The sequence below is a fragment of the Triturus cristatus genome, chromosome 3_1 (assembly GCF_964204655.1).
Source record: "Triturus cristatus chromosome 3_1, aTriCri1.1, whole genome shotgun sequence".
NCBI classification, from domain to species: Eukaryota; Metazoa; Chordata; class Amphibia; order Caudata; family Salamandridae; genus Triturus; species Triturus cristatus.
Window position 1 is genome coordinate 746037961 of NC_140583.1, and position 22298 is coordinate 746060258.

Genomic DNA, 22298 nt, shown 5'->3' on the forward strand with positions numbered 1-22298 from the left:
ATCTGTGTTCCGTAAAAGCCAATGGCTAAAGTTCCAGGTATGATTCATCCCTATTAGAGGAAAGTGGCGATACTCCAACTAGATGTGCCACATACGGACAGCAGCCAGGTGGCAAGTTCAAGCATGGCTGGGTGCATGTGGTATGAAACTGGGACTTTGGCACCTGAAAAAGAAGTTCATTTGTACATCTAGCTCCATCTTGTCCTTTTTGCCCTTAGCCAACTTTACTACAATTTGGTGTGGGCATGGGACCTGCCCCCAGGGATGTGTTTACATTGGGAATAGATGTTTCCGTGGGCAACAATGACCTCGGTCCTGGGTTGGAATTGATATTAATGCAACTGGCCCCATTGTTGGTGGTAACCTACTCATGGGGTTGCGTAGGTGCTGGAGAAGCCAATAATACATTTAGCTTGTAAGATAATTTCAGCATATCCTGTCTTTCGGAGGAACAATTAATGAGTCTGATTCGGAGGCCTTCCGAACGACATCGGAATCGGGCCCTAAGTAGCAAGTCAGTGAACGAGGAGGTGTAGTATCAATATACGCAGCGTAGCCTCTTGCACTCAGATGCAGATGTATGATAACAAAGCAGTTCCCTGCCCACACTTTGATTTTGCACAAACTCTGCTGGGGTGGGACTACCTCCTCCAGCACCAATGCGCCCAGGAGGGTGGTGCTGACCATGAACGCTCTTAAAAGTACGACTGGCTTCGCACAGCGTGGAACATGTGTCATGCGCCTGGAAGCAGATGGGCCTAAGACCTCATCACCCAGAAGAGGCTGGGCTGGGCCACCTCTCTTGGATCCTCGGGTTGCTCCTCCACAACAATTTTGGTGAACCCATCTTGAATGTATTGCTTTGGTTGAAGGGACTGTATCCATTGGTACTATTGGTCTAAGAACGGCTACATTGGTTTAAATTTTATCCATGGTGCTTTCCCAATCCAGTTTTTGCACACCACTTCTCTCTATGACTGGAAATTGGAGACAACTCTGCCTGCGGAAGACAATAGCCTATTGTTTTATGTACGCTGGCAGAGGAGCGGGCAATGGACCTTGCTTCTTGGTGTGACAGGGACAGGTATTTGCTTGGTTTTCCTCCTCTTCCTTGCTGACTAGTGTTCACAGGCACATCTGTAAAGGTCATCCTGCTCATAATAAGCTAGGGAGCTTGGTTGGTAGCCTCAGCAGTAGGTGAACTATAGCAATTTGAAGATGCCACCTCATAAATACCTGACTGTGGTGGTAGACCGCTCAGTGACAGTGTACTAAGCCCCATGCCTATGTCTAGGGACAGGCGCCTCTCTGCCAGATTTATTTCCTTGGTGAGTACACTCACTGCTGGAGCCAGGACTTAATCTAACATTGTACCAGTTTGGGATTTGAGAGTAGCAATGTTCTTTTCTCCAGCAAGTTTGCACTTGCCCATGGTTGTTAGATCAATAATAACAATAGATACAGTCCCTGCAACCAAAGCAATATATTCAAGATGGGTTCACCGAAATTGATGTGGAGCAGCAACCCGAGGATCCAAGAGAGGTGGCCCAGCCCAGCCTCTTCTGGGCGATGAGGTCTTAGGCCCATCTTTGTCCAGGTGCATGACGCATGTTCCACGCTGCGGGAAGCAAGTCGTACTTTTAAGAGCGTTCATGGAGAGCTCCGCCCCTCCTTGGCGCATTGGAGCTGAAGGAGGTAGTCTCACCCCAGCACAGTTTGTGGCAAAATCAAAGTGTGGGCAGGGAACTGATTTGTTATTATACATTTGCATCTAGGCTAGGGATATCAAGTGAAACGTGGAGCCATGTAAAGCCCTTAGAATCCTTCTCCTGCATTACGTTCTAGCCTGAGTCTACATTTCTGTATCTGTGATGAACAGCCAAACTGCTCAGTGAGTGTGTACCCTTGGTATTCAAATACAAACTCTCTCCAGAGGAATACCATTGAGAACCATCTTTGGATCGGCTGTAGGACAGGGGTTCAAAACCATATACTTTGTTTTAGTAAGATTGATCTCTCTACATCTCTGTCTGCAGAAGACACCTAATTGGTCTAACAGATTTTGAATGACCATGGGATATTTAGAGACCAGTAAGATGTTATTCGCATACAGAAGCGCTGTTACCTTCCTATTGGCCAGACTTCGAGCATCATGCTTGCACAACTCAAGTTGGGGCATCATGTCATTAAGGGTCAGTGCTAAAACACACCCTTGCCTTACTCCCAAGTTACTGGAACGGACAATGTCAGTTCACCAAGGGAGCCGTATCTGGCCTATGCATAGTTACAAGGCATTTAAGAGCTCCCAAGTTGGTCAAAACCCTCCACTGGGCCTCCCTTGGGACAAGCTCAACGGCCGAAGATTGATGAAGCCTTCAGAAAGACATCCAACCCCTATTTGAACATGTTTCCAGTAAAATAGTTGAAATCTAAATACTTCGTCAGCGATACTTGTCCATGCCCTGAGCCTGACTTTCAAGGGGATCAACAAGCCCACGTCCTCAATCCAATCGTGCAATCTGTCCAACAAGATCTGGCTGTAAAGCTGCTGAGAGCTGTCAATAAGGTTAATTGACCGATAGTTAGAGGGAAGGGACCTTAACCCCTTCTCGAAAATCGGGATGATCTCAGCCACCGCACACATAAGGGGGCATTGGTAGCCCCACCGCCACAGTTCTGAAAAAACCAACAGGGAGGGATGGCAGAAAGGCATTGATTAGATCAATGGGGGCTAGATTGGCCTTATCACTTTCATGCCTACAATACGCATTATACAAACAAAACCAGACCCCAGAAGGAATCTGCATGATGACCACAATGGCAGGAGAGCCAACATCAATTACTTCAGTAGTACATTCCAGGGTGGTTTTGATCCCGATTGAAAAGCACTCCGATGGCCGGCCTTTCCTAGTTGAAGATGTTGGTCAATCAAAGCTAGTGAAGCCAGATCAAAATTGGGTAACAGAACCGGTCTCCTGGTACAAGCAAATATCATATTGGTCCACAAAGTCACACCAGTCTGGGCATGAAGGTTTGTTCATAATGCCAGGAAGGTTCCAAGAGACAAGCTTTGTGTAAACGTTGTCATTAATCATGTGGCCACAACTAACAGACAAGCTAATGGCATTAGTCGCTAGAAGTGGAAAGCCATAAACTGTAGAGGAGTGCAATATTTTGCCAATCTCAGAGGAGCTATGCGCATCAGACACTGTAAGTAGGAAGCCATCAGCTATAGTAGATTGTTTTGCATCAGTACTGGATCCTGCTACCATAGCCCCTTGTGATTTAGTCGCCCTATTCTTTTCCAGAGTGGGAGAAAGTAAATCATTGACATCCAAATCTGTTAGTGTTAGATATTTATTGACTGTAGGAACAGTGAAGGCTCCTGGAGCATCCATTCTGTAAGGCAAATTCCCTCTCCCGCTCAGCTGTCTTGGAGGATGGGTTTATAAAAAGTATTTAGAGAGGAACATTCTGGCACCTGCTTCTAAATTACCAGGTCTGCCATCAGTTTAAATGAAATGAAGAGCCATACCCAGGTGCCTACAATTTATTACCACACAGTCCCTTTCTATGGATTTTACTGATTGACCAATTCACCCAAATTTCCTCACCAGTAGTATATCATCATACTTGGAGGTAGAAAAATCTGTGTTCCGTAAAAGCCAATGGCTAAAGTTCCAGGTATGATTCATCCCTATTAGAGGAAAGTGGCGATACTCCAACTAGATGTGCCACATACGGACAGCAGCCAGGTGGCAAGTTCAAGCATGGCTGGGTGCATGTGGTATGAAACTGGGACTTTGGCACCTGAAAAAGAAGTTCATTTGTACATCTAGCTCCATCTTGTCCTTTTTGCCCTTAGCCAACTTTACTACAATTTGGTGTGGGCATGGGACCTGCCCCCAGGGATGTGTTTACATTGGGAATAGATGTTTCCGTGGGCAACATGACCTCGGTCCTGGGTTGGAATTGATATTAATGCAACTGGCCCCATTGTTGGTGGTAACCTACTCATGGGGTTGCGTAGGTGCTGAAGAAGCCAATAATACATTTAGCTTGTAAGTTAATTTCAGCATATCCTGTCTTTCGGAGGAACAATTAATGAGTCTGATTCGGAGGCCTTCCGAACGACATCGGAATCGGGCCCTAAGTAGCAAGTCAGTGAACGAGGAGGTGTAGTATCATTATACGCAGAGTAGCCTCTTGCACTCAGATGCAGATGTATGATAACAAAGCAGTTCCCTGCCCACACTTTGATTTTGCACAAACTCTGCTGGGGTGGGACTACCTCCTCCAGCACCAATGCGCCCAGAAGGGCGGTGCTGACCATGAACGCTCTTAAAAGTACGACTGGCTTCGCACAGCGTGGAACATGTGTCATGCGCCTGGAAGCAGATGGGCCTAAGACCTCATCACCCAGAAGAGGCTGGGCTGGGCCACCTCTCTTGGATCCTCGGGTTGCTCCTCCACAACAATTTTGGTGAACCCATCTTGAATGTATTGCTTTGGTTGAAGGGACTGTATCCATTGGTACTATTGGTCTAAGAACGGCTACATTGGTTTAAATTTTATCCATGGTGCTTTCCCAATCCAGTTTTTGCACACCACTTCTCTCTATGACTGGAAATTGGAGACAACGCTGCCTGCGGAAGACAATAGCCTATTGTTTTATGTACGCTGGCAGAGGAGCGGGCAATGGACCTTGCTTCTTGGTGTGACAGGGACAGGTATTTGCTTGGTTTTCCTCCTCTTCCTTGCTGACTAGTGTTCACAGGCACATCTGTAAAGGTCATCCTGCTCATAATAAGCTAGGGAGCTTGGTTGGTAGCCTCAGCAGTAGGTGAACTATAGCAATTTGAAGATGCCACCTCATAAATACCTGACTGTGGTGGTAGACCGCTCAGTGACAGTGTACTAAGCCCCATGCCTATGTCTAGGGACAGGCGCCTCTCTGCCAGATTTATTTCCTTGGTGAGTACACTCACTGCTGGAGCCAGGACTTAATCTAACATTGTACCAGTTTGGGATTTGAGAGTAGCAATGTTCTTTTCTCCAGCAAGTTTGCGCTTGCCCATGGTTGTTAGATCAATAATAACAATAGATACAGTCCCTGCAACCAAAGCAATATATTCAAGATGGGTTCACCGAAATTGATGTGGAGCAGCAACCCGAGGATCCAAGAGAGGTGGCCCAGCCCAGCCTCTTCTGGGCGATGAGGTCTTAGGCCCATCTTTGTCCAGGTGCATGACGCATGTTCCACGCTGCGGGAAGCAAGTCGTACTTTTAAGAGCGTTCATGGACAGCTCCGCCCCTCCTTGGCGCATTGGAGCTGAAGGAGGTAGTCTCACCCCAGCACAGTTTGTGGCAAAATCAAAGTGTGGGCAGGGAACTGATTTGTTATTATACATTTGCATCTGAGTGCAAGGGGCTACGCTTTGTATAATCATACTACACCTCCTCGTTCACTGACTTGCTACTTAGGGCCCAATTCCAATGTCGTTCGGAAGGCCTCCGAATCAGACTAGGCTTTTCCGGATCCGATTCGTAGCCCTTGTTTCCGACCAAATCGTACAAAGGTCCGAACGACCAAGTACGATGCGAAGATCGCTTACACGTCGACCAAATCGTTTCCGGGACCCAAACCTGTCCATTCGGCTTGTTCAGAGACGAATCGTGCTGCGCAATGGAACCAAATTCCGACCGAGAGAGTAGGGTGCATGATTCGGACAGCCATTTCGCCTGGGTCTCAGCGAGACAAAACGGCTGTCAGAACCATACTTCGGGGGGCTATTGCAGGCCCCCCTACATCCAGGGCCCTCTGAATCTGTAACGGGGTGTGCCCATGGGTCCACCCGATCCAGGCATGCAGTGTTGTGGGCACCATGGGGTGCTCGCCACAGGGTGTACGCTTTTCCCCACCCACCTCTTTTTGCTATGGGAGCCTGTGTATGCGTCTGTACAACACAGGCTCCCATTAGTTCAATGGAAGTCCGAGCAAACTGAGTCCGTAAGCATACGGCTGCATTGTACTCACTCGGTTGGATTTCCGGAGCACGTTTTGCTCAGAAAGTCCCCGGATCCAAATCGTATGGAAGGCTTTCCTAGCGAGATCAGAATCGGGCCCTTAGACGTGCATGCCCACAATCCAGTATATCTGACCATTTTGGGGATGTGCCCATGATGATTACCACATGTCAACTCTGATAACTATGTGATTCTGTCAACCATGAGCCTGTGCTATTACAATTTACATGCCGGTGCTCCTAGTGTCCCCTTCTCTTTGCTGAGTTTTCCATATGAAGTTACAGAGGCGATAGAAGTTGCAGATGATGCTAACTTGTACAGCAGCGTCACTGTGTAAACTTTCTTCACCCATTTGTCTAATATTTCCTTTAGTGAAAATGTTGTCACACACCTTCTTGTTCTTATATATGGCTAACCTCCTGGATGAAGGAATGAATGTCTTAGCATTTCTGTGATGTCATTTCGTTGTGTCTAGCTCGCCCAACTGAGGCTGTCAAATTAGGAGCTCAATATTACCACTTCCCTTTCTTTCTAACATTCTCTACTGAAATGTGATTCTTGGAACAGCTTATAGACCACTTAGGCTCAATGGTCAATGAATATGCATTTCACAATTTTTATGTGGCTTACTTCCTTTTCCACAACATGAGCCATCACTTCCATAGAAGATTAGGGAATTTTGTAAATTAGATCTACATTAAAGACGCTCCCTAAGATCCTAGCTTAGTTGGCCACATGCCAATCCTTATCACTTCACAAGGTTCATTGCTTCAGCTTTACCAATGACATACTGAATTTTTGTCCCATTCTTTCATCAGGTGATTTCAGGTATAGCTGACTGGAAGATTTTGATTCCTGTCCATGAACTGCTTCACCTGGCCATGATGTCACCCAGGAGCATGGTCATGCCATATTGATATCACCCCCTCTGGTTTTGTCCAGGGAAGGAAGGAAGAATGAAAAGCACTACATTGTTCTGTTTTTTTTCAGGCCTTTCTTTAGCCTTGTAGATTTTTCACTCAGCTCAGGAGACAATGAGACCACCACAAAGGGCCATCCTTTTATTAGGTCTTTGCAACAGATGGCTTTGGGTGTTTGTTTCTAGACCTATTGTTTCCTATGGTCTACATATTCGTAGATTGGGCTTTGGGTCAGTCCTCAGCTCATGATTCAATCGCTTTGCTATCTGTCTCAGATATTTGTTCTTGGCCCAATGCTTTTCAGTGCTGTTCTTGTGTTTGTTCCACTCAGAACCTTTTTGGTCTTACTGTGTTCTTATTGGATCAGTTGCATCCTTCCACCGCATGCTTGACGGACTCTTTAATTACTGTCAGGCACTTTGTGGAAGTGCATTTCCTTGCTCTGTTTTTTTTTCTTATATACAAATAACTGCCTGTTCTTCACAACCACCTCACCACACCCAAGTGCTTCCTGTCTCACGCCCTATCGAGCTGACAGTCTTAGTGTGTGTAATTTAAATCATTTTTTATATATTATTTGTTTTTTATGGTGGCCTGCCAGCTGGCAAGTTGTAAAGAGCAACTCAAGTCCTTTTTCACTTTCTCCATGCACTTTCATTTTCTACATTTGACATTTTAATTTACTGTTCTAAAATGGCTGTCCTCTGTGTTAGAATTTTAAATTAAAAATGACAACCATGAATCATCCTGGGTGCATGGGCAGCTATATGTAATGATGCACTGACGGTCATCTTTGAACAGGTTTCCCATAAATTAAATTGTCAGTCATGCTTGCACAAGCATCTTGTTATATGTATTTGCATGCCAGTGCCAAACAGCTTTGAAAATACCATTTGCTTTGCCATAAAAGCTGTGATCCATTTGTTTGACAAATACTTTTTGTTTTTGCTGTGGTTTCAACATAATGGGAAACAGAGTTACATGTAAAGCACCTAGGGGCCTATTTATGAGGCTGTTTGTATTGTTCTTGCCCCATGCAACATGGAGCAAGAGCAACACAAACCCTAAGACAAATTTCTGAAAACCATGCAAAGCCACTTTGCATGGAGTTGAGTGGCTCCAAATATCTGGAGTAACACAACGCACCGTAAATCTCTGTGTTGCGTTAGGTTCACTGATAGAATATCGATGTTCAAAATATCGAAAAAAATATAGACTAGTCTAAAAATATTGACTCAGCAATATTGATGTTAAGAATGTAGGTATAAAACAAATTGATTTAAATATATATATATATATATATATATATATATATATATATATATGTATATATTACCTACTGGCGGTCGCCAGTAGGTAGTTATAGTTAGGACCACGTTTCCATAGGAAAACCTCAACATTCTATTTTGAATAACTTTGGCGCCGGTCGACGAATCCTCGCGAATTTCTCAAAATAGGTGGGGCGCTACGCTCCGCTCCTACCCTGAAAGTCTCGGGGGGATCCGTCAAGCGGGGGCTGAGATAAAAGGGGGGTCCCAAAACGCGTTTTTCCCATGCATTTTTCCATAAGACCTTTAGAACGAGCTACAGCCCGAACGGCTGAACAGAATTACTCAAAATTTGGCAGAGAGGTAGTCCCTAGGTCAAGGAAGTGCCTTTTGTAGGTTTGGTGTAAATCTGTTCAGTAGATTCTGAGAAAATAGCCTTTAAATCAATATATATATCTGAGCCCGCTTACGGTACGCTTACCGTACGCTTACGGTAAGCGTACGGTGGCGTGCGTGAGCGCGATTCTGATTGGCTCTTAGATCTTAGTAAACATTCGAATCGGCCGAAACCAGGAAGCGGCGGCCGCCATTTTGTGTATTTCACTCAGAAAAAAAAGAGTGAAAACAAGGAAAGGGGGCAATGAGGAGAGTTACAGACCCCCTTACATTTGTGAGGGGGTCAAAGAAGGAATGTAAAGTACAAAGAAAACATTTATTGATTTTAAAAAAAATCACGGGGTACGCGTACGGTAAGCTTACGGTAAGCGTACGGTAGAAAAAAAAAAAAAAAAAAAATGAAAATCAGATTTAAGTGTTTAGATATTAGGGGGCTCTAAAAAGAGCCGTTGTGTTTATGAAATGATTTTTTAGTGGTACCTACAAGTAAGTACCGATGCAGAGTCTAAGGTTTAAGAGGAAGACTCTGTTCCCTTCATCATTGAAGTGCACACCATCTCCTCTATAAATGTCTTGCATGTCATAACGCAAGTTGTTGTGGTAAATGGCACCCATACCATAGTCACGGAGGAAAGCAGAAACAGATTTGTTGACGTGCTTTCTTGCTTTGTCATCGCACCGCGTGCCCACCGTGCGTGCACGGCACTAACTGCGTAAAGTGGGCGCGCGGTGCGCGAAGCGCACCGCGTGCTCACTGTGCGCGCACGGAACGAACTGCGTTAAGTGGGTGCGCACGCCACGAACTGCGTTAAGTGGGTGCGCACGCCATGAATGGCGTAAAGTAACTTAGCATTTAAAAAACCGTACAAATTCACTGAAAAAACCATAGGTTTCACACACGTTATAGTTAGGAATTAGCATTTAAAAAACCTTGCAAATTCACTGAAAAAACCATAGGTTTCACACATGTTATAGTTAGCGGAAATTTTACTGATAAAAAACCAATGAAATTCCCCCGTTATAGTTAGTGCAGGCAACTATAACTCACGCGACCGCAATCTTCTGCTGATGACATATGTGTCTTTATGAAAAAAAAATATTTGTAATATATGTATAGCTAAAAATGTATGGAAGAAGACATGGGCAAATAAGTGTCTAAATACAGTATTAGCATCAGCAGAGGATTGCGGTCGCGTGAGTTATAGTTGCCTGCACTAACTATAATGGGGGAATTTCATTGGTTTTTTATCAGTAAAATTTCCGCTAACTATAACATGTGTGAAACCTATGGTTTTTTCAGTGAATATATATATATATATATATATATCTCACCCCCTCTGGTTTTGTCCAGGGAAGGAAGGAAGAATGAAAAGCACTACATTGTTCTGTTTTTTTTCAGGCCTTTCTTTAGCCTTGTAGATTTTTCACTCAGCTCAGGAGACAATGAGACCACCACAAAGGGCCATCCTTTTATTAGGTCTTTGCAACAGATGGCTTTGGGTGTTTGTTTCTAGACCTATTGTTTCCTATGGTCTACATATTCGTAGATTGGGCTTTGGGTCAGTCCTCAGCTCATGATTCAATCGCTTTAATATTGGGGACTACACGGACCAAGATGCTTTGCGGCCACACCCACTGGGGAGGGTCCTTTATCAGGTGTTCCTCATTGCCGGCCGGGGTTTTTGAACTTGCCAGTGATCAAGGGCAAAAGGCTGCCCGAAACGCGTTTGGCCATACATCATGCACGAGAGGATGAAGCTGCTCTGTGTTGCCAACCTGCACATTAAAGGTGTTTAACTCTCTCGTTTGGGGCATTTCTTCAGGGGGCAACCTTGTGGAACTTTGTGTAGCGGCTGGCCCGGCCGCGGAAATGCCCAGCTGCTCTTCGAGCAGACCGCCAGCGCTGGATTTCCTGCGCTGTTTGGGACAGAGAGTCCGGTGTGTGGGAGCGGAAAGGCAACGGAGGCAAGACTTTCCCTCATCGAGCAACCCACTGGGGTAACAGACTTTGTTTTATTTCAAATCTCGACGGCACCCACTGTGGTTTAATATTGGGGACTACACGGACCAAGATGCTTTGCGGCCACACCCACTGGGGAGGGTCCTTTATCAGGTGTTCCTCCTTGCCGGCCGGGGTTTTTGAACTTGCCAGTGATCAAGGGCAGAAGGCTGCCCGAAACGCGTTTGGCCATACATCATGCACGAGAGGATGAAGCTGCTCTGTGTTGCCAACCTGCACATTAAAGGTGTTTAACTCTCTCGTTTGGGGCATTTTTTCAGGGGGCAACCTTGTGGAACTATATATATATATATATATATATATATATATATATATATATATATATATATATATATATATATATATATATATATATATATATATAATAATTTAAAATATAAGAAGCATTCTAGAATAAATTAAAACATTAAACTATCAACAAATATTTAAACTTAAATTGCCCAATATAATCAGTGCAAACGTAGGAAAAGTTCTGGATAGCAAAATAATGACATTTACTATTCCAACTTCAGTGAGTGCAACAGTAGGGAATGTGTTGGATAGTGGAGGGGCAAAAATTACTATTCCCACTCCAAAGAGTGGAACAGTAGAGAAAGTGTTGGATAGCGGAGGGGTAAAAATTACTATTCCCACCACAGTGACAGCAACACTAGGGAAAGTGTTGGATAGCGGAGGGGAAAAATTACTATTCCCACTCCAGTGAGTGCAACAGTAGGGAAAGTGCTGGATAGCGCTTGGGTAAAAATTACTATTCCAACTCCAGTGAGTGCAACAGTAAGAAAAGTGTTGGATAGCGGAGGGGTAAAATTTAATATTCCAACTGCAGTGAGTGCAACAGTAGGGAAAGTGCAGGATAGTGGAGGGGAAAGTGTTAGATACCGGAGAAAAAAAATGACTATTCACACTCAAACACTTAAAAATATATATATATTAAAAATAAAAATAATAATATTGAAATGTATAAACTATTTACAAATAGAAATAAAAAATGTTAAACATATAAAAAGAACACATATTATGATATTAAATAAATTTAACAAAAACCGATAAATCTTATATAAAATAAAATAATAAATAAATGTACAAACAAAATCATTATTTTGAAATAGAAAATATTTACAAACAAAAATAATAATTAAAACATAAATGCATTTATTTTGTTTCCTACCCTATAACACCACACCAATAACAAAACACTTCATCATTATTTAATTGAATTCATTAACATAATTAATAATCGATTAAACAAATATTATTAATAAAAAACTAATAAACATTAATTCAATACAGACACTTTAACACTATAATATCCACAACACACACCTAAATTAAACTATAAAATAATAAAACACAATTAAAACTGATTTTAAAATGTATAACTATTACTATTAACAACTATTAATTAAATAATTAAAATGTATATAATATGCACCCTTTATCCCTTTAAAAGTAAAAACAACACACAAAAAATAAACAATTCCGCAACATAAATATCAAATATTTAACATTCATTAACATCTATATATTAATTAATGAAACACAAATTACTTCCCACCCTTTACTCCTATAAACACCACAACACACACCTACAATTAATTACACAATTACTATAATTAATTACCAATATTAATTCATCAATTAAAAATAAATTACTTCCCACCCTTTACACCTATACAAACCACAACACACACCTACAATTAATTACACAATTACCATATTAAATTACCAATTAATTAAAATGAATTAACAACCAACTAATAATTAATTAATAATAAATTACTTTTAACACTATAACATCTCAATTAAATTCAAATTAAAAAAAATTATACATTTAATATAATTAAATTACTCCCCATCCTATTCCCCTATAAACACACAAACCACTACGGAAGTAAAAGTGCAAAATTCAAATAAAAAAAAAATAATAACTACTAAAAATGTAACACATATATTAAAAATACAAACAATTCTTATACAAAAAAATACTTCACATACATATAAAATGTATACTAAACTGCATAACAATAACAAAAAACGATATTTTTAACAACTATATTTTTGCAAATGATATTAAACACTTTGATATTACTTACCTTAAATCAATATTCTTGACCACGATATTCTTGCTGTCGATATTTCTGACCCACGATATTAATGACTCGATATTTGTGAAACTCGATATTTTGTAATCCATATTCTGTCTCTGCACCGGCGCGTTACTATGCCCTGACAAGGCATTCCATGGGCATTGGGTGGGTGTTCCCATACAACTCCAATAGATTTTGGGGGATGCACCAAAATCTTACATATTCCTAAGCAGACGTTACGAGGAGAAATATCTCCATTTCGCCTTGTTTCTTACTCTTTCTATGTGTGCTACATTCTGCAGCAGGCATACAAGGAGGAATATGCCTCCCAGGATTGTTTTTGTGCAGGAAGGTGTCTCTTCCTGCACAAAAACAATCCTACATGCAACATAGGCACCCTTGCCTAATGGTGCACGGGTGCCTGCGATGGTGCTAGGCTGCCAAAACTAGCGCATGGGAAAGGACAGGAATGCGCCAAACTGCCTTAAATATGACGTATTCCTGCCCTTTTCTTGTCATGCAGTGTAGCAAGGTGTCTTGCTGCACTGCACTGAGTGACTTTCCCATAAATGAGCCCCTTAATATTTTTGTCAGACCCCGATTAGCTGGCCACCTTGCAAACAGTGCCTATTGAGCCTCAGCCTTGGAAGCTGGAGAATATTACCTCTGAAGTCCCAGAATCCGCCTTACCATAACTGCAAACTGGGCCAAGTACAACTCCTTGATTTATGTCAGTATCAACATTAGATTCCAGTTGATTGAGGGTGCTTTTAGGGGTGAGGCTTCCATAGTCCATGCAGCGCCAGGAAGCAGCCCACAGTCCCCAAGCCTACGCGTCCTATGTAGTCAGTGCAAGGACCATTTAGGGAGTTATGTAGACCTTTTGAAGCGATGGAACCGCCATATTTTCGAGGTATTGCCGCCCCATCAAAATACCATCTTCCCTGACCCATTTATATGTAGGGAAACTTCCGGGTTTCAGGCGGAAGGTGTTAGGACTTAGCTGGTTGTGACATTGAAACCTCTGACCTGAGAATCAGCAGGTCATAGTGGGGCTCACTCCACTTTACTTAGGGTGTGGAGAGTGCCCTACTCCGGATCACCTTGCAAGGCATGCCGGTATGGGCACAAAAATGAAACTGTGACCTCAAAGTGCACGTGAAAACTCCCTGTCTGTCAATGCTACTATTTTGCTATTTTTTAAGAAACAAACGCTTGCTTAGGCAATTTGGTTTATTGAACACAAAAAGCTTTGCAGGCTTGGAGCAACAAACATAGCGGGCACTCAGCAAATTAAAGTGGTGGTTCTGCTCAGAGCACAGAGATCCTGACCGTCCTGGTGGGGATAAAGAAATGTATATGTGCAGTTCTTTGGTTCTCTGAGGCCAGACGTCTGCCTACCAGGGTGTAGATTACTCCCTTAGTTTGAAATAGGTTTCCATTTCCGTTTCTAAGCCATTCACCTGTTCTTTCGTGTCCAATTTGCTATTTCATTCTTATCACATGTCTGGAATATGTACACCACTCATGTACACCTTCATCCGTTTATTAATTAGGTTTGCTTTCTTTAACCCACCCAGTCGACGTTCTAAAACATAATACAGCCTCAAGACTTTCATTCAGATCTCTGTTCACTGGGCAGTCTTTTCACAAAAGCAGTGCTTCGTGGAGCTGTTCACTATTCATTGTGTCATAATATCCCTCGTATCTTGAGTAAATATTTGCAAAGCATTTTCTTGATAAAACATTTCAAGTAAAAACACAGAAAAACCTCATAAACAGGAACATGCGTTAGTGCATATATTTATTCCAACATTAAGCCAGATAGGTGTTCCTGCTGGGAGTGCTTGAAATGATGAGCCACTTTGCGATGTGCTTGTTTTCATATTCATAAATGTTCCGGGGTGTAACTGTAACTAGTGTAGTAGACGCACAGGGGTCCAGGCGTGTGTGGAACCCGCCGCAGCCCAAGAATGCTTCTTTTTTTTCACACAAAGGAGCAGCTTTTCACTGCTTACATTCGGTTTTTGGCAACTTTGCTATGCCACTGTGAATGCGTGCACTATACAGCACATACCGAGCGCAGAACATTAAAATGGCAGTCGCGCTCTACAATGTTAATTTACAACCCCATAACATTTTAAATTCACAGTACTTGAAATGTACATTTCCGTGGACACTGCCTCTGAGTCCCGAGACGAGAGGCAGCCATTGCCTCTTGAGTGTGAATACCTACTACATATGTGTACTTTAATGAGATATGGTATTGGCCGAGCGTGGCAAAGTGGATGCAATTGTGGGCAAAAGGCCCAATATAATTCATTCATTCACTAACCCACCCAGGTCTCGTCTAGTTTTTCTGATGTTTGGCTACATAGGAACTATCAGCTCAGCGAATCATGTGTATTTTACAGTGCTATTGCACTGTAACCTGTAAGCAACCAAATGCGTGTTTTTTGTTATATATGTCTGTATTTGCATGTGTTATCAGTTGTCATTGCTTGTTTAAAAGTGAAATACAGGGATATTGGGCTGAAAATATGCACAAATAAAAGTCCAGAGTAATGGCAACAGAAGGCAAATTTAAAAGATTTTAGTTTTGCCGGGCTCCCCTTTTTAAAAATAAGGCAGTCAGCTTAATTTCAGAAATTAACAAAGCGCTTAATTGTAAGCTTAAATCAGTTTGATACATACGATGTCTCAGGGGTGTAGATAGAGGATTGTTTTTGGTAGAAAGGTACATTTGGGCATCGGCCAGGAAGCCACCTGTGATCTAGGCCTATTATCCACTGTTAAGAGCTATAGAGTTGGTAAAGACCCTGAACAGGCAACATCTGAGAACTAGGGAGAGGGCCTTTATCATCAGGTGAAGCCTAAAACAGAAAGACTATAAGGCTATTAGAGCATTCCACCCAATGAGGGCAATATTCTAAATTGAAAAGGGAGAAACAAAACCAACAACATTGGTACGTTGGTCTAGAGGGCTTATATCAGTCACTTTTAGCCCAGAGCCATTTCAGTGTCTTTGTTGGAGCTGTCAGCATTCGAATGTTGTAATTTTAGTTAATAAATAAGACTACATTTTAGTAATTTCCATTGTGGGATATTATTTTCTTCGCCTCTTCCAAAAGTATCAAAATCATGAGACACGTGGCACTCAAGATGAGATGCCCCCAAACACTTCGCTGAGTTGTGGTTCACCTTGATATTCAGTTTGGTGTTTATCTCCCCTGAACCTATTTCACTCGAACAGAAGAAGACTTTACAGTATTATTGTCAAGACTCACAATGGACCATCAGAGAAGCCATCCCCATTGGCTGGAGGAAGTGTCATGAGAGAACCATCCTGCTTGGTTTAGAACAATATGTGGCAAAGAATGGATCTACTTGTTCAACTTATTGTGTGTTGTACATTTTGAAACAATCATCCCCTTCTTACAAGGGGATGTTTGAGCAGCAGTGGGAGGTCAAGGGTGTGAAGGGGGTTCGTGCTAATGTAGAGGACACTTCAGAGTCAAAATGTACAGGTTTTTACCAGGAAATCAACCCAAGCCACTCTGGGACAACCCACGATACTGCACGTGGTATATTACGTGCAGTGCTCCAATAAATGATATCACCTCCACAGAATCAGAACGAATTCCCACACAAATCCAATGTACTGTCTGTCTGCATGCATTTCCCATATTGCTAACAAGCCTAATTTATTCCTGGCATTACTTTCTAGTTGAAGACCTGCCTTCACGAGAAAAAAAACCAATAATGTAATCTCCTTTGCCGTCTACAGCTAACGTTACCATCATTCAGCCTTCCTCCTTCTTCCTCATTGTACATGTACACAATGGACCACAGCTTCAGATACAGCTAAAGCCCATCATGCAGCTCTTCATCAGTCTCGAACAGACCTACAAAGGGAAAACCTGTGGTAAGCTGCATGGATGTCCCCACACTCAGCCTCTCTTGGCGTTTTGTGGGCTATTCTCACTGTCTCTGTCTATTGTTCCCAAAAAGGTCTCTGTGGAAATTTCAACAATGTCCAAGCTGATGACTTCACAGCAGTTAGTGGAGTGCTCGAAGGATCTGCAGCCGCTTTTGCCAACACCTGGAAGACAGCTGCCGACTGCCCAAATGTCCGGAATATCTACGAGGACCCCTGTGCTCTTAGCATAGAAAATGGTTAGTTTATATGGAAGATAGTCCAAAAACAAATGTAAAAATTATAATTGTGCATACTGCTTTTCCAAAGTAGGGAGAGAGAATGCACCACACAGCGTATGCTGCGTCTTCCTTTTCAGACATGTGTCTGTCAGTATTAAATTTCTAGGGGCTCACCCTTCTGGTCAGAATTAGTGAGGCAAGCAAGATATTGGAGGCTGCCATCTGCTGAGCGGGCAAGCAATCCTCTGTATTTACAGTGCAGTGGATACTGAATTCGGGATATTACGTTATATATGTCATTGTTTATCACAGATGTATTATGAACTACAAATCAGTGAGTTAAATGAAACATATTTCCTAAATGTCTATTGCAGCAAGAGATGATTAAATACCAAAAGTGGCCTATGGAGGCCAGTTTCATTCATTTAATAACTTTGCTTTGGTTTCTTTTCAGTGGCGGCTCCACCGCTAAGCAGAGGAGCGTCGCCTGACTGCTCTTAGATCAGTAAAAGAGGGAAAAATAAAGTGATAATAACTGGACGTTAATATCGTTTTATTTTTGGTTGCTGCGGAGCTGGGTTAGGGCAGAGCAGGGCTGGTGGCTCTGGTAGGAGGAGTGGACTATGCACACTAAGGGACTGATCACAATATCGGTCAGAAACTCTTCCAACCGACACCATCTCAGAATCGTTTCCGACCGACTTGCGGCCGTCGGTTCCAACCGGCCGATTGCAATGCGACCTCATCATTCTCGGGTGGAGACTCACTATTCTCTATGAGAGCTTGTGTGTGGGTCAGAAAACAGCTGGAACACAAGCTCACATTGAGAAAAGTGACTTTTGGGGAATCCCTGCAACCTGTGGCAGGCACCCCATGGTGCCTGCCACATAGTGCAGGGATTGACAGGAGGGTACCCTAGGTAACCCCTTGGCCCCCAACCTGAGGCCGCAGAGGCAATGGGGCCCTACTAGGGGTCCCTAATGTCAATTTTCGACAGCCTTTTTCTGTCAGACAGGCCGACTTGGAAAGGCTGTTGGAAAATGGCATCTTAATCACTCGGTTGGAATGATGTCTGTAGAACTGTTCGATTCGGTTCCAGCTGACACAAATTCTCCGAGAGCTGGTTGGAACCGATTCAAAAAGGCAGTATGGTTTACAATGCGACAGAGAACATCGTAATCGGTCAGGCGGATTGTAAACCGATTGAGTCGGTCAGAAGTGTTCCGACACTGTGTAGAAAATTCCGAATGTTGGGGGGAGGGTTTTCGCCAAACATCCTAATCAGGCCCTAAGTGCACATGACTGCTTGGCTGGACGTTTTGGCCAGCCAAGCAGTCATGCGCACTGTGCATATTCCCCTTCCAGGCTTTAATGGACAGCCTGGTAAGAGATATGCACAGGCTCCCTGTCCCGATCTGAACACCGATCCTCAGTGCTCAGACTGCAGCATTGTGATTGGCTCAGGGGAGCCTGGGTGCAAGGGTGCCTACAGCAGCTTTTTCTGGAATGGAGTCAAGATGAGCAGAAAAGCAGAGGAGAGATGCGGCCGGCGGCAGAGGTAAGTGTGTTTTATGCTTTATTTTTAATCTTTTTTTTTAACTTAGCTTTCATACCCGGATGGTAATGGAAATCACTAATGTCACCCTAACACAAAATATCCCTTTAGTAAAGAGGTTTGATTCCCTATGTTGACTCTCACCAATAAACCTGCCTTTTGGGAAATGATGACCATTCGTCACACCTCTACTGAGGACTGATTGTCAATTTGAAAGTGGAAGCCCCACAGACAGCATCATAACCTTAGCCCAAAAATCAGTGCCATGTAATAGGATGACAAATTACCATATCTGGTTTTCTCTTTCTTCTAGAAAAGTACGCCCAGCATGGATGTGCACTGCTGGTGGATAAGGAAGGACCATTTGCCAAATGCCATGCTGTGCAGAGTCCAGATACATACTACACGGTACGGTTTCACCGTTGGGGGTCTGATTTTCTTTACCATTCCAATGGGGTCTGTTTTTCTTCACCATTCCCATGGTAGAAATTTTGCACAATGCAGAAGGAACCTCAAGTTAGTCATGGAGTGGAACAGCAGTTATTTCGAAACATGCAGATCTGGGCCCAGATTTATCAACGTTTAATGTAACGCTATGCAACAAGACAACTTGCTGCGCTGTGTCAAATGGAGAGGGCAGGAATGTGCCTTATTTAGTAAGATAGCGTGCATTCCTGCTCATTCACTGAGCTGCAACACAATATGCTGCGTAGGGCCAATGCAAGCACCCTGCGACATATGCAAGGTGCCTCCTTGCAGGCAGGATTGTTCTTTTGTAAAGGAAATGCAGCACACTTAGAAAGAGGAAACAACAAGGAGAAATATCTGTATTTGCACCTCATTCAGGAAGGCATACAATGTTGATGTATTCCCAGGTTTACTTGTCTTGGTAAATCTGGGAATGATTCAAATTACCCAGGTGGATGCATGGGAACACCCACTCCCACACATGTAATGTCATCTTGGCGCAGAGTAACACAAGCCGGCAACTTGCACTACCTTGCATTACTCCAGATTTGCCAAACCATGCAGGCTTGGTACATGTGACTTAAGGATTGCGTTGCTTTTGCAATGCAGCCCTTAGATCAATCTGGGCCTTGATACACTAAGGTGAAAAGTGGCTGACTGTTAAATCTCAATGATTCTCCCTACCCCTCTTTTCACATATATCAAACACTCTCGACACCTATGTTCCTTAGGTCATTTCTTCACCAGTCATTGTCACTTTTTTCTGTTATCCTTGCACTTTTTCTCTTACGCTTATCACTGTTCACACGTTTTCCCTCTGTCCATATTTTAATCCCTCTCTTATTGATACATCTTTTCCTCTCTATCTTCATCTTATTCTCTCCTATTACACTTAACCCACGTTCTCCTCTTTAGCTCTAACCCCATCTCTCTATCACTGTTTCTTTAGTCAATTAAAATGTGACCCTCATTCAGGGTTTGTCAGAGAAGGAGCTTCACCATAAAATGCACGGCTCTAGCACGGCCTAACCTACAGTTTCTTTGCTTCATTTAGAGGTGATAATGAACTACTGAGTGTCAGACGATGAACCTAGCCTCTTCCTGCTTTCAGAGCTCCTTGATCTATCAGCCCGTACACCACAGAACTTGCTGGGCCACAGTGGCAAAAGCCCACGTCTGCTTAGGGTGGGGCTTCTGCCTAGGATTTATCATGCATGTTATGGCTGGGCAGGGCGTGGGAGAATAGAACAGTATCACAGTAGTGGTGCATAGACGTTCAGGGCAGGAAAAGGCCAAACTGCCCTCAATTCATTAGGAGAAATCTTCCTGCATGACAGAGACATTTTTGGGGGGGTTTCAGAAACAAACTTCTACTTTGATGGTTTGTATCATGAAAATAATAAAGAATTGTGGGTGGACCTTCTAACATGGCACCTCTCCTGGCAATCAGTTTTTGTCAAAAGACAACTTGGTAATATTGCCAAATAAACTTTCAGCAAAATACTCCACACCAAGTAGGTGCAGGTAATTTAGTTGGGTGATCCATTTCCCAACGAGCAGACAGAGACAAGAGTTTCTGCTGTAACAGTGACCTGATAGGTGCCCACCACAAGAGTGAATTACTTTCTGTGTATTTGTCTCTCTTCACTTTAGTCTCATTCTGTCTCCCCCTTCACATCTGTTCTTTTGGCCTTTTCTCTATTCATCCTTATGCACTCCTTAATCCAACTCTCTGTGCATGTAAATCAAAATTACAAGCACCAAGGTCTTTGTGAATTGGGTTGTGTGCATTTTATATGCACTGTTTGATGTTTGCGGGGGGCCTGCAAAATTTAAATGTGGTAAAACAGTTTTACAGGTGACTATGAGAAATTGGCTTGTTGGTTGAGTGGGGTAGAGACCCTCCTCAAGCAACAGCCACAATCCCTATTAGGGTGAACCACTAAAGTCCTAACCCTGTGCTTAACCGTGTGGTAGCTTTGTGCAAAATAGTCAGGCTTAAATTGTTTAAAGTAATAATGCTGCACACAAACAGCAGTAAAGAGAAAACACAACACAAATAAACTGCTCTCCAATTTAGAAAAATAAAGTAAATTTCCACTAAATTATCTGACACCCAAAACAACAAAAATCTAATTAGTAGAACCGGAGTTATGAATTTTTTAGGTAAAAGCTAGCACCTAAAAGATCAAAGCACTAACCACAGCCATCTTATTGCACAAGACCTGGTCTGCGATGGAGCACGGTTTGGATACAAGAAGTAGATTCGACCCAGTTGGTGCTTTCCTTCAAACTTAGAAGAAATTTTGTGAAAAAATGTCTGAGAAGGTAAAGTTTATGGGACAAGCCTGCACCGAATGCCGCAGTTGCCAGTTGACTTCAGCGCTGGTAGGCTTCAGACTGCTGTATTACGAATTTACCATGGTGCTGGCATTGTAGCTGAAGAGATGGTGACTATTTTTCCATATGTATCGATGCCTGTGTGAACATTTCGACTACATACATGTCGAATGCACACATAAGCATCAAAGTTATAAAAAAATACCACCTACCCATTGCGGGAGTTGGCCCAAATGTGGCCACCTCAGGCAATTTCTATATGGCACAAATAAGACTCGCCTATATATCGCCGCAAACAGGGTTGCAATCCTCAGGGTTAAGATACTGCTGTGAGGGGGGGGACCTGAAGAAATGAATCCACGTCAAACTCTGATGGGAAGAACAGGAAAGGGATGAGTACGCACCCCAAATCCTTTGTTTCTGCCTACTTGAAACTGGTGGTCCCACCACTGTGGTTGGCTCATCTGAAAGAAAACTTGTAATACAGACAGTGGTGAAACTCCTCTGTACCGCCCCATGGCAGCTGCTTTTCCCCGACCTCAAACCCAGGGGTGTGTGGTGTGCTGGTGATGTCAGTGATTCAGCCGTGGTCTTTCTAATAGCAATCCGACCAACTAATAATACAGCGGTCAGGTCAACCTGACGAGCTTGCGGAGGTAGACCCCTGACCGCGAACACGGCAGTTTAGGAACCACCAAACTCATAGTAAAGCCCTTAGTCTCTTTTTTTGGAAGTCAAAAATCTCCAGTGGGACGAAGCTTCACAAGGCCAGGTACCCCTTCTGCAAAAGACCACTGCACAGGATTTGCTGCAGTGGAGAAGAACATAGTGGGAGTTGCTGCAAACTCAGACTGACAAACTATGCATCTTCTGAGGATCGACGAGTAGGTAGGTCTCACCTCCTCTCAGTTCTCAGAGCACTTTTTAACCAAATATTTTGCAAGTCCCAAGTTTTTGGATGTTGGCTATCTGGGCACCTTTAGTAACCCTTCCAAGGGTCCAGGACAGGAGACGCACCACTTGGAGGATCAGGACCCACCCAGGGCGTGTCCAGGTGCA

At 43.1% G+C, this 22298-nt stretch overlaps 1 protein-coding gene across 1 annotated transcript in view; it reads left to right on the forward strand.

Moving 5' to 3' along the window:
- Window positions 1-22298, forward strand: part of LOC146860908 (uncharacterized) — an 850962-nt gene that overhangs the window by 276698 nt on the left and 551966 nt on the right. The window contains exons 13-15 of the mRNA XM_085644903.1: window positions 16506-16643; window positions 16730-16894; window positions 18745-18839. Coding sequence (XP_085501029.1) covers window positions 16506-16643; window positions 16730-16894; window positions 18745-18839 — 398 coding nt within the window. The remainder of the gene's footprint in view (window positions 1-16505; window positions 16644-16729; window positions 16895-18744; window positions 18840-22298) is intronic.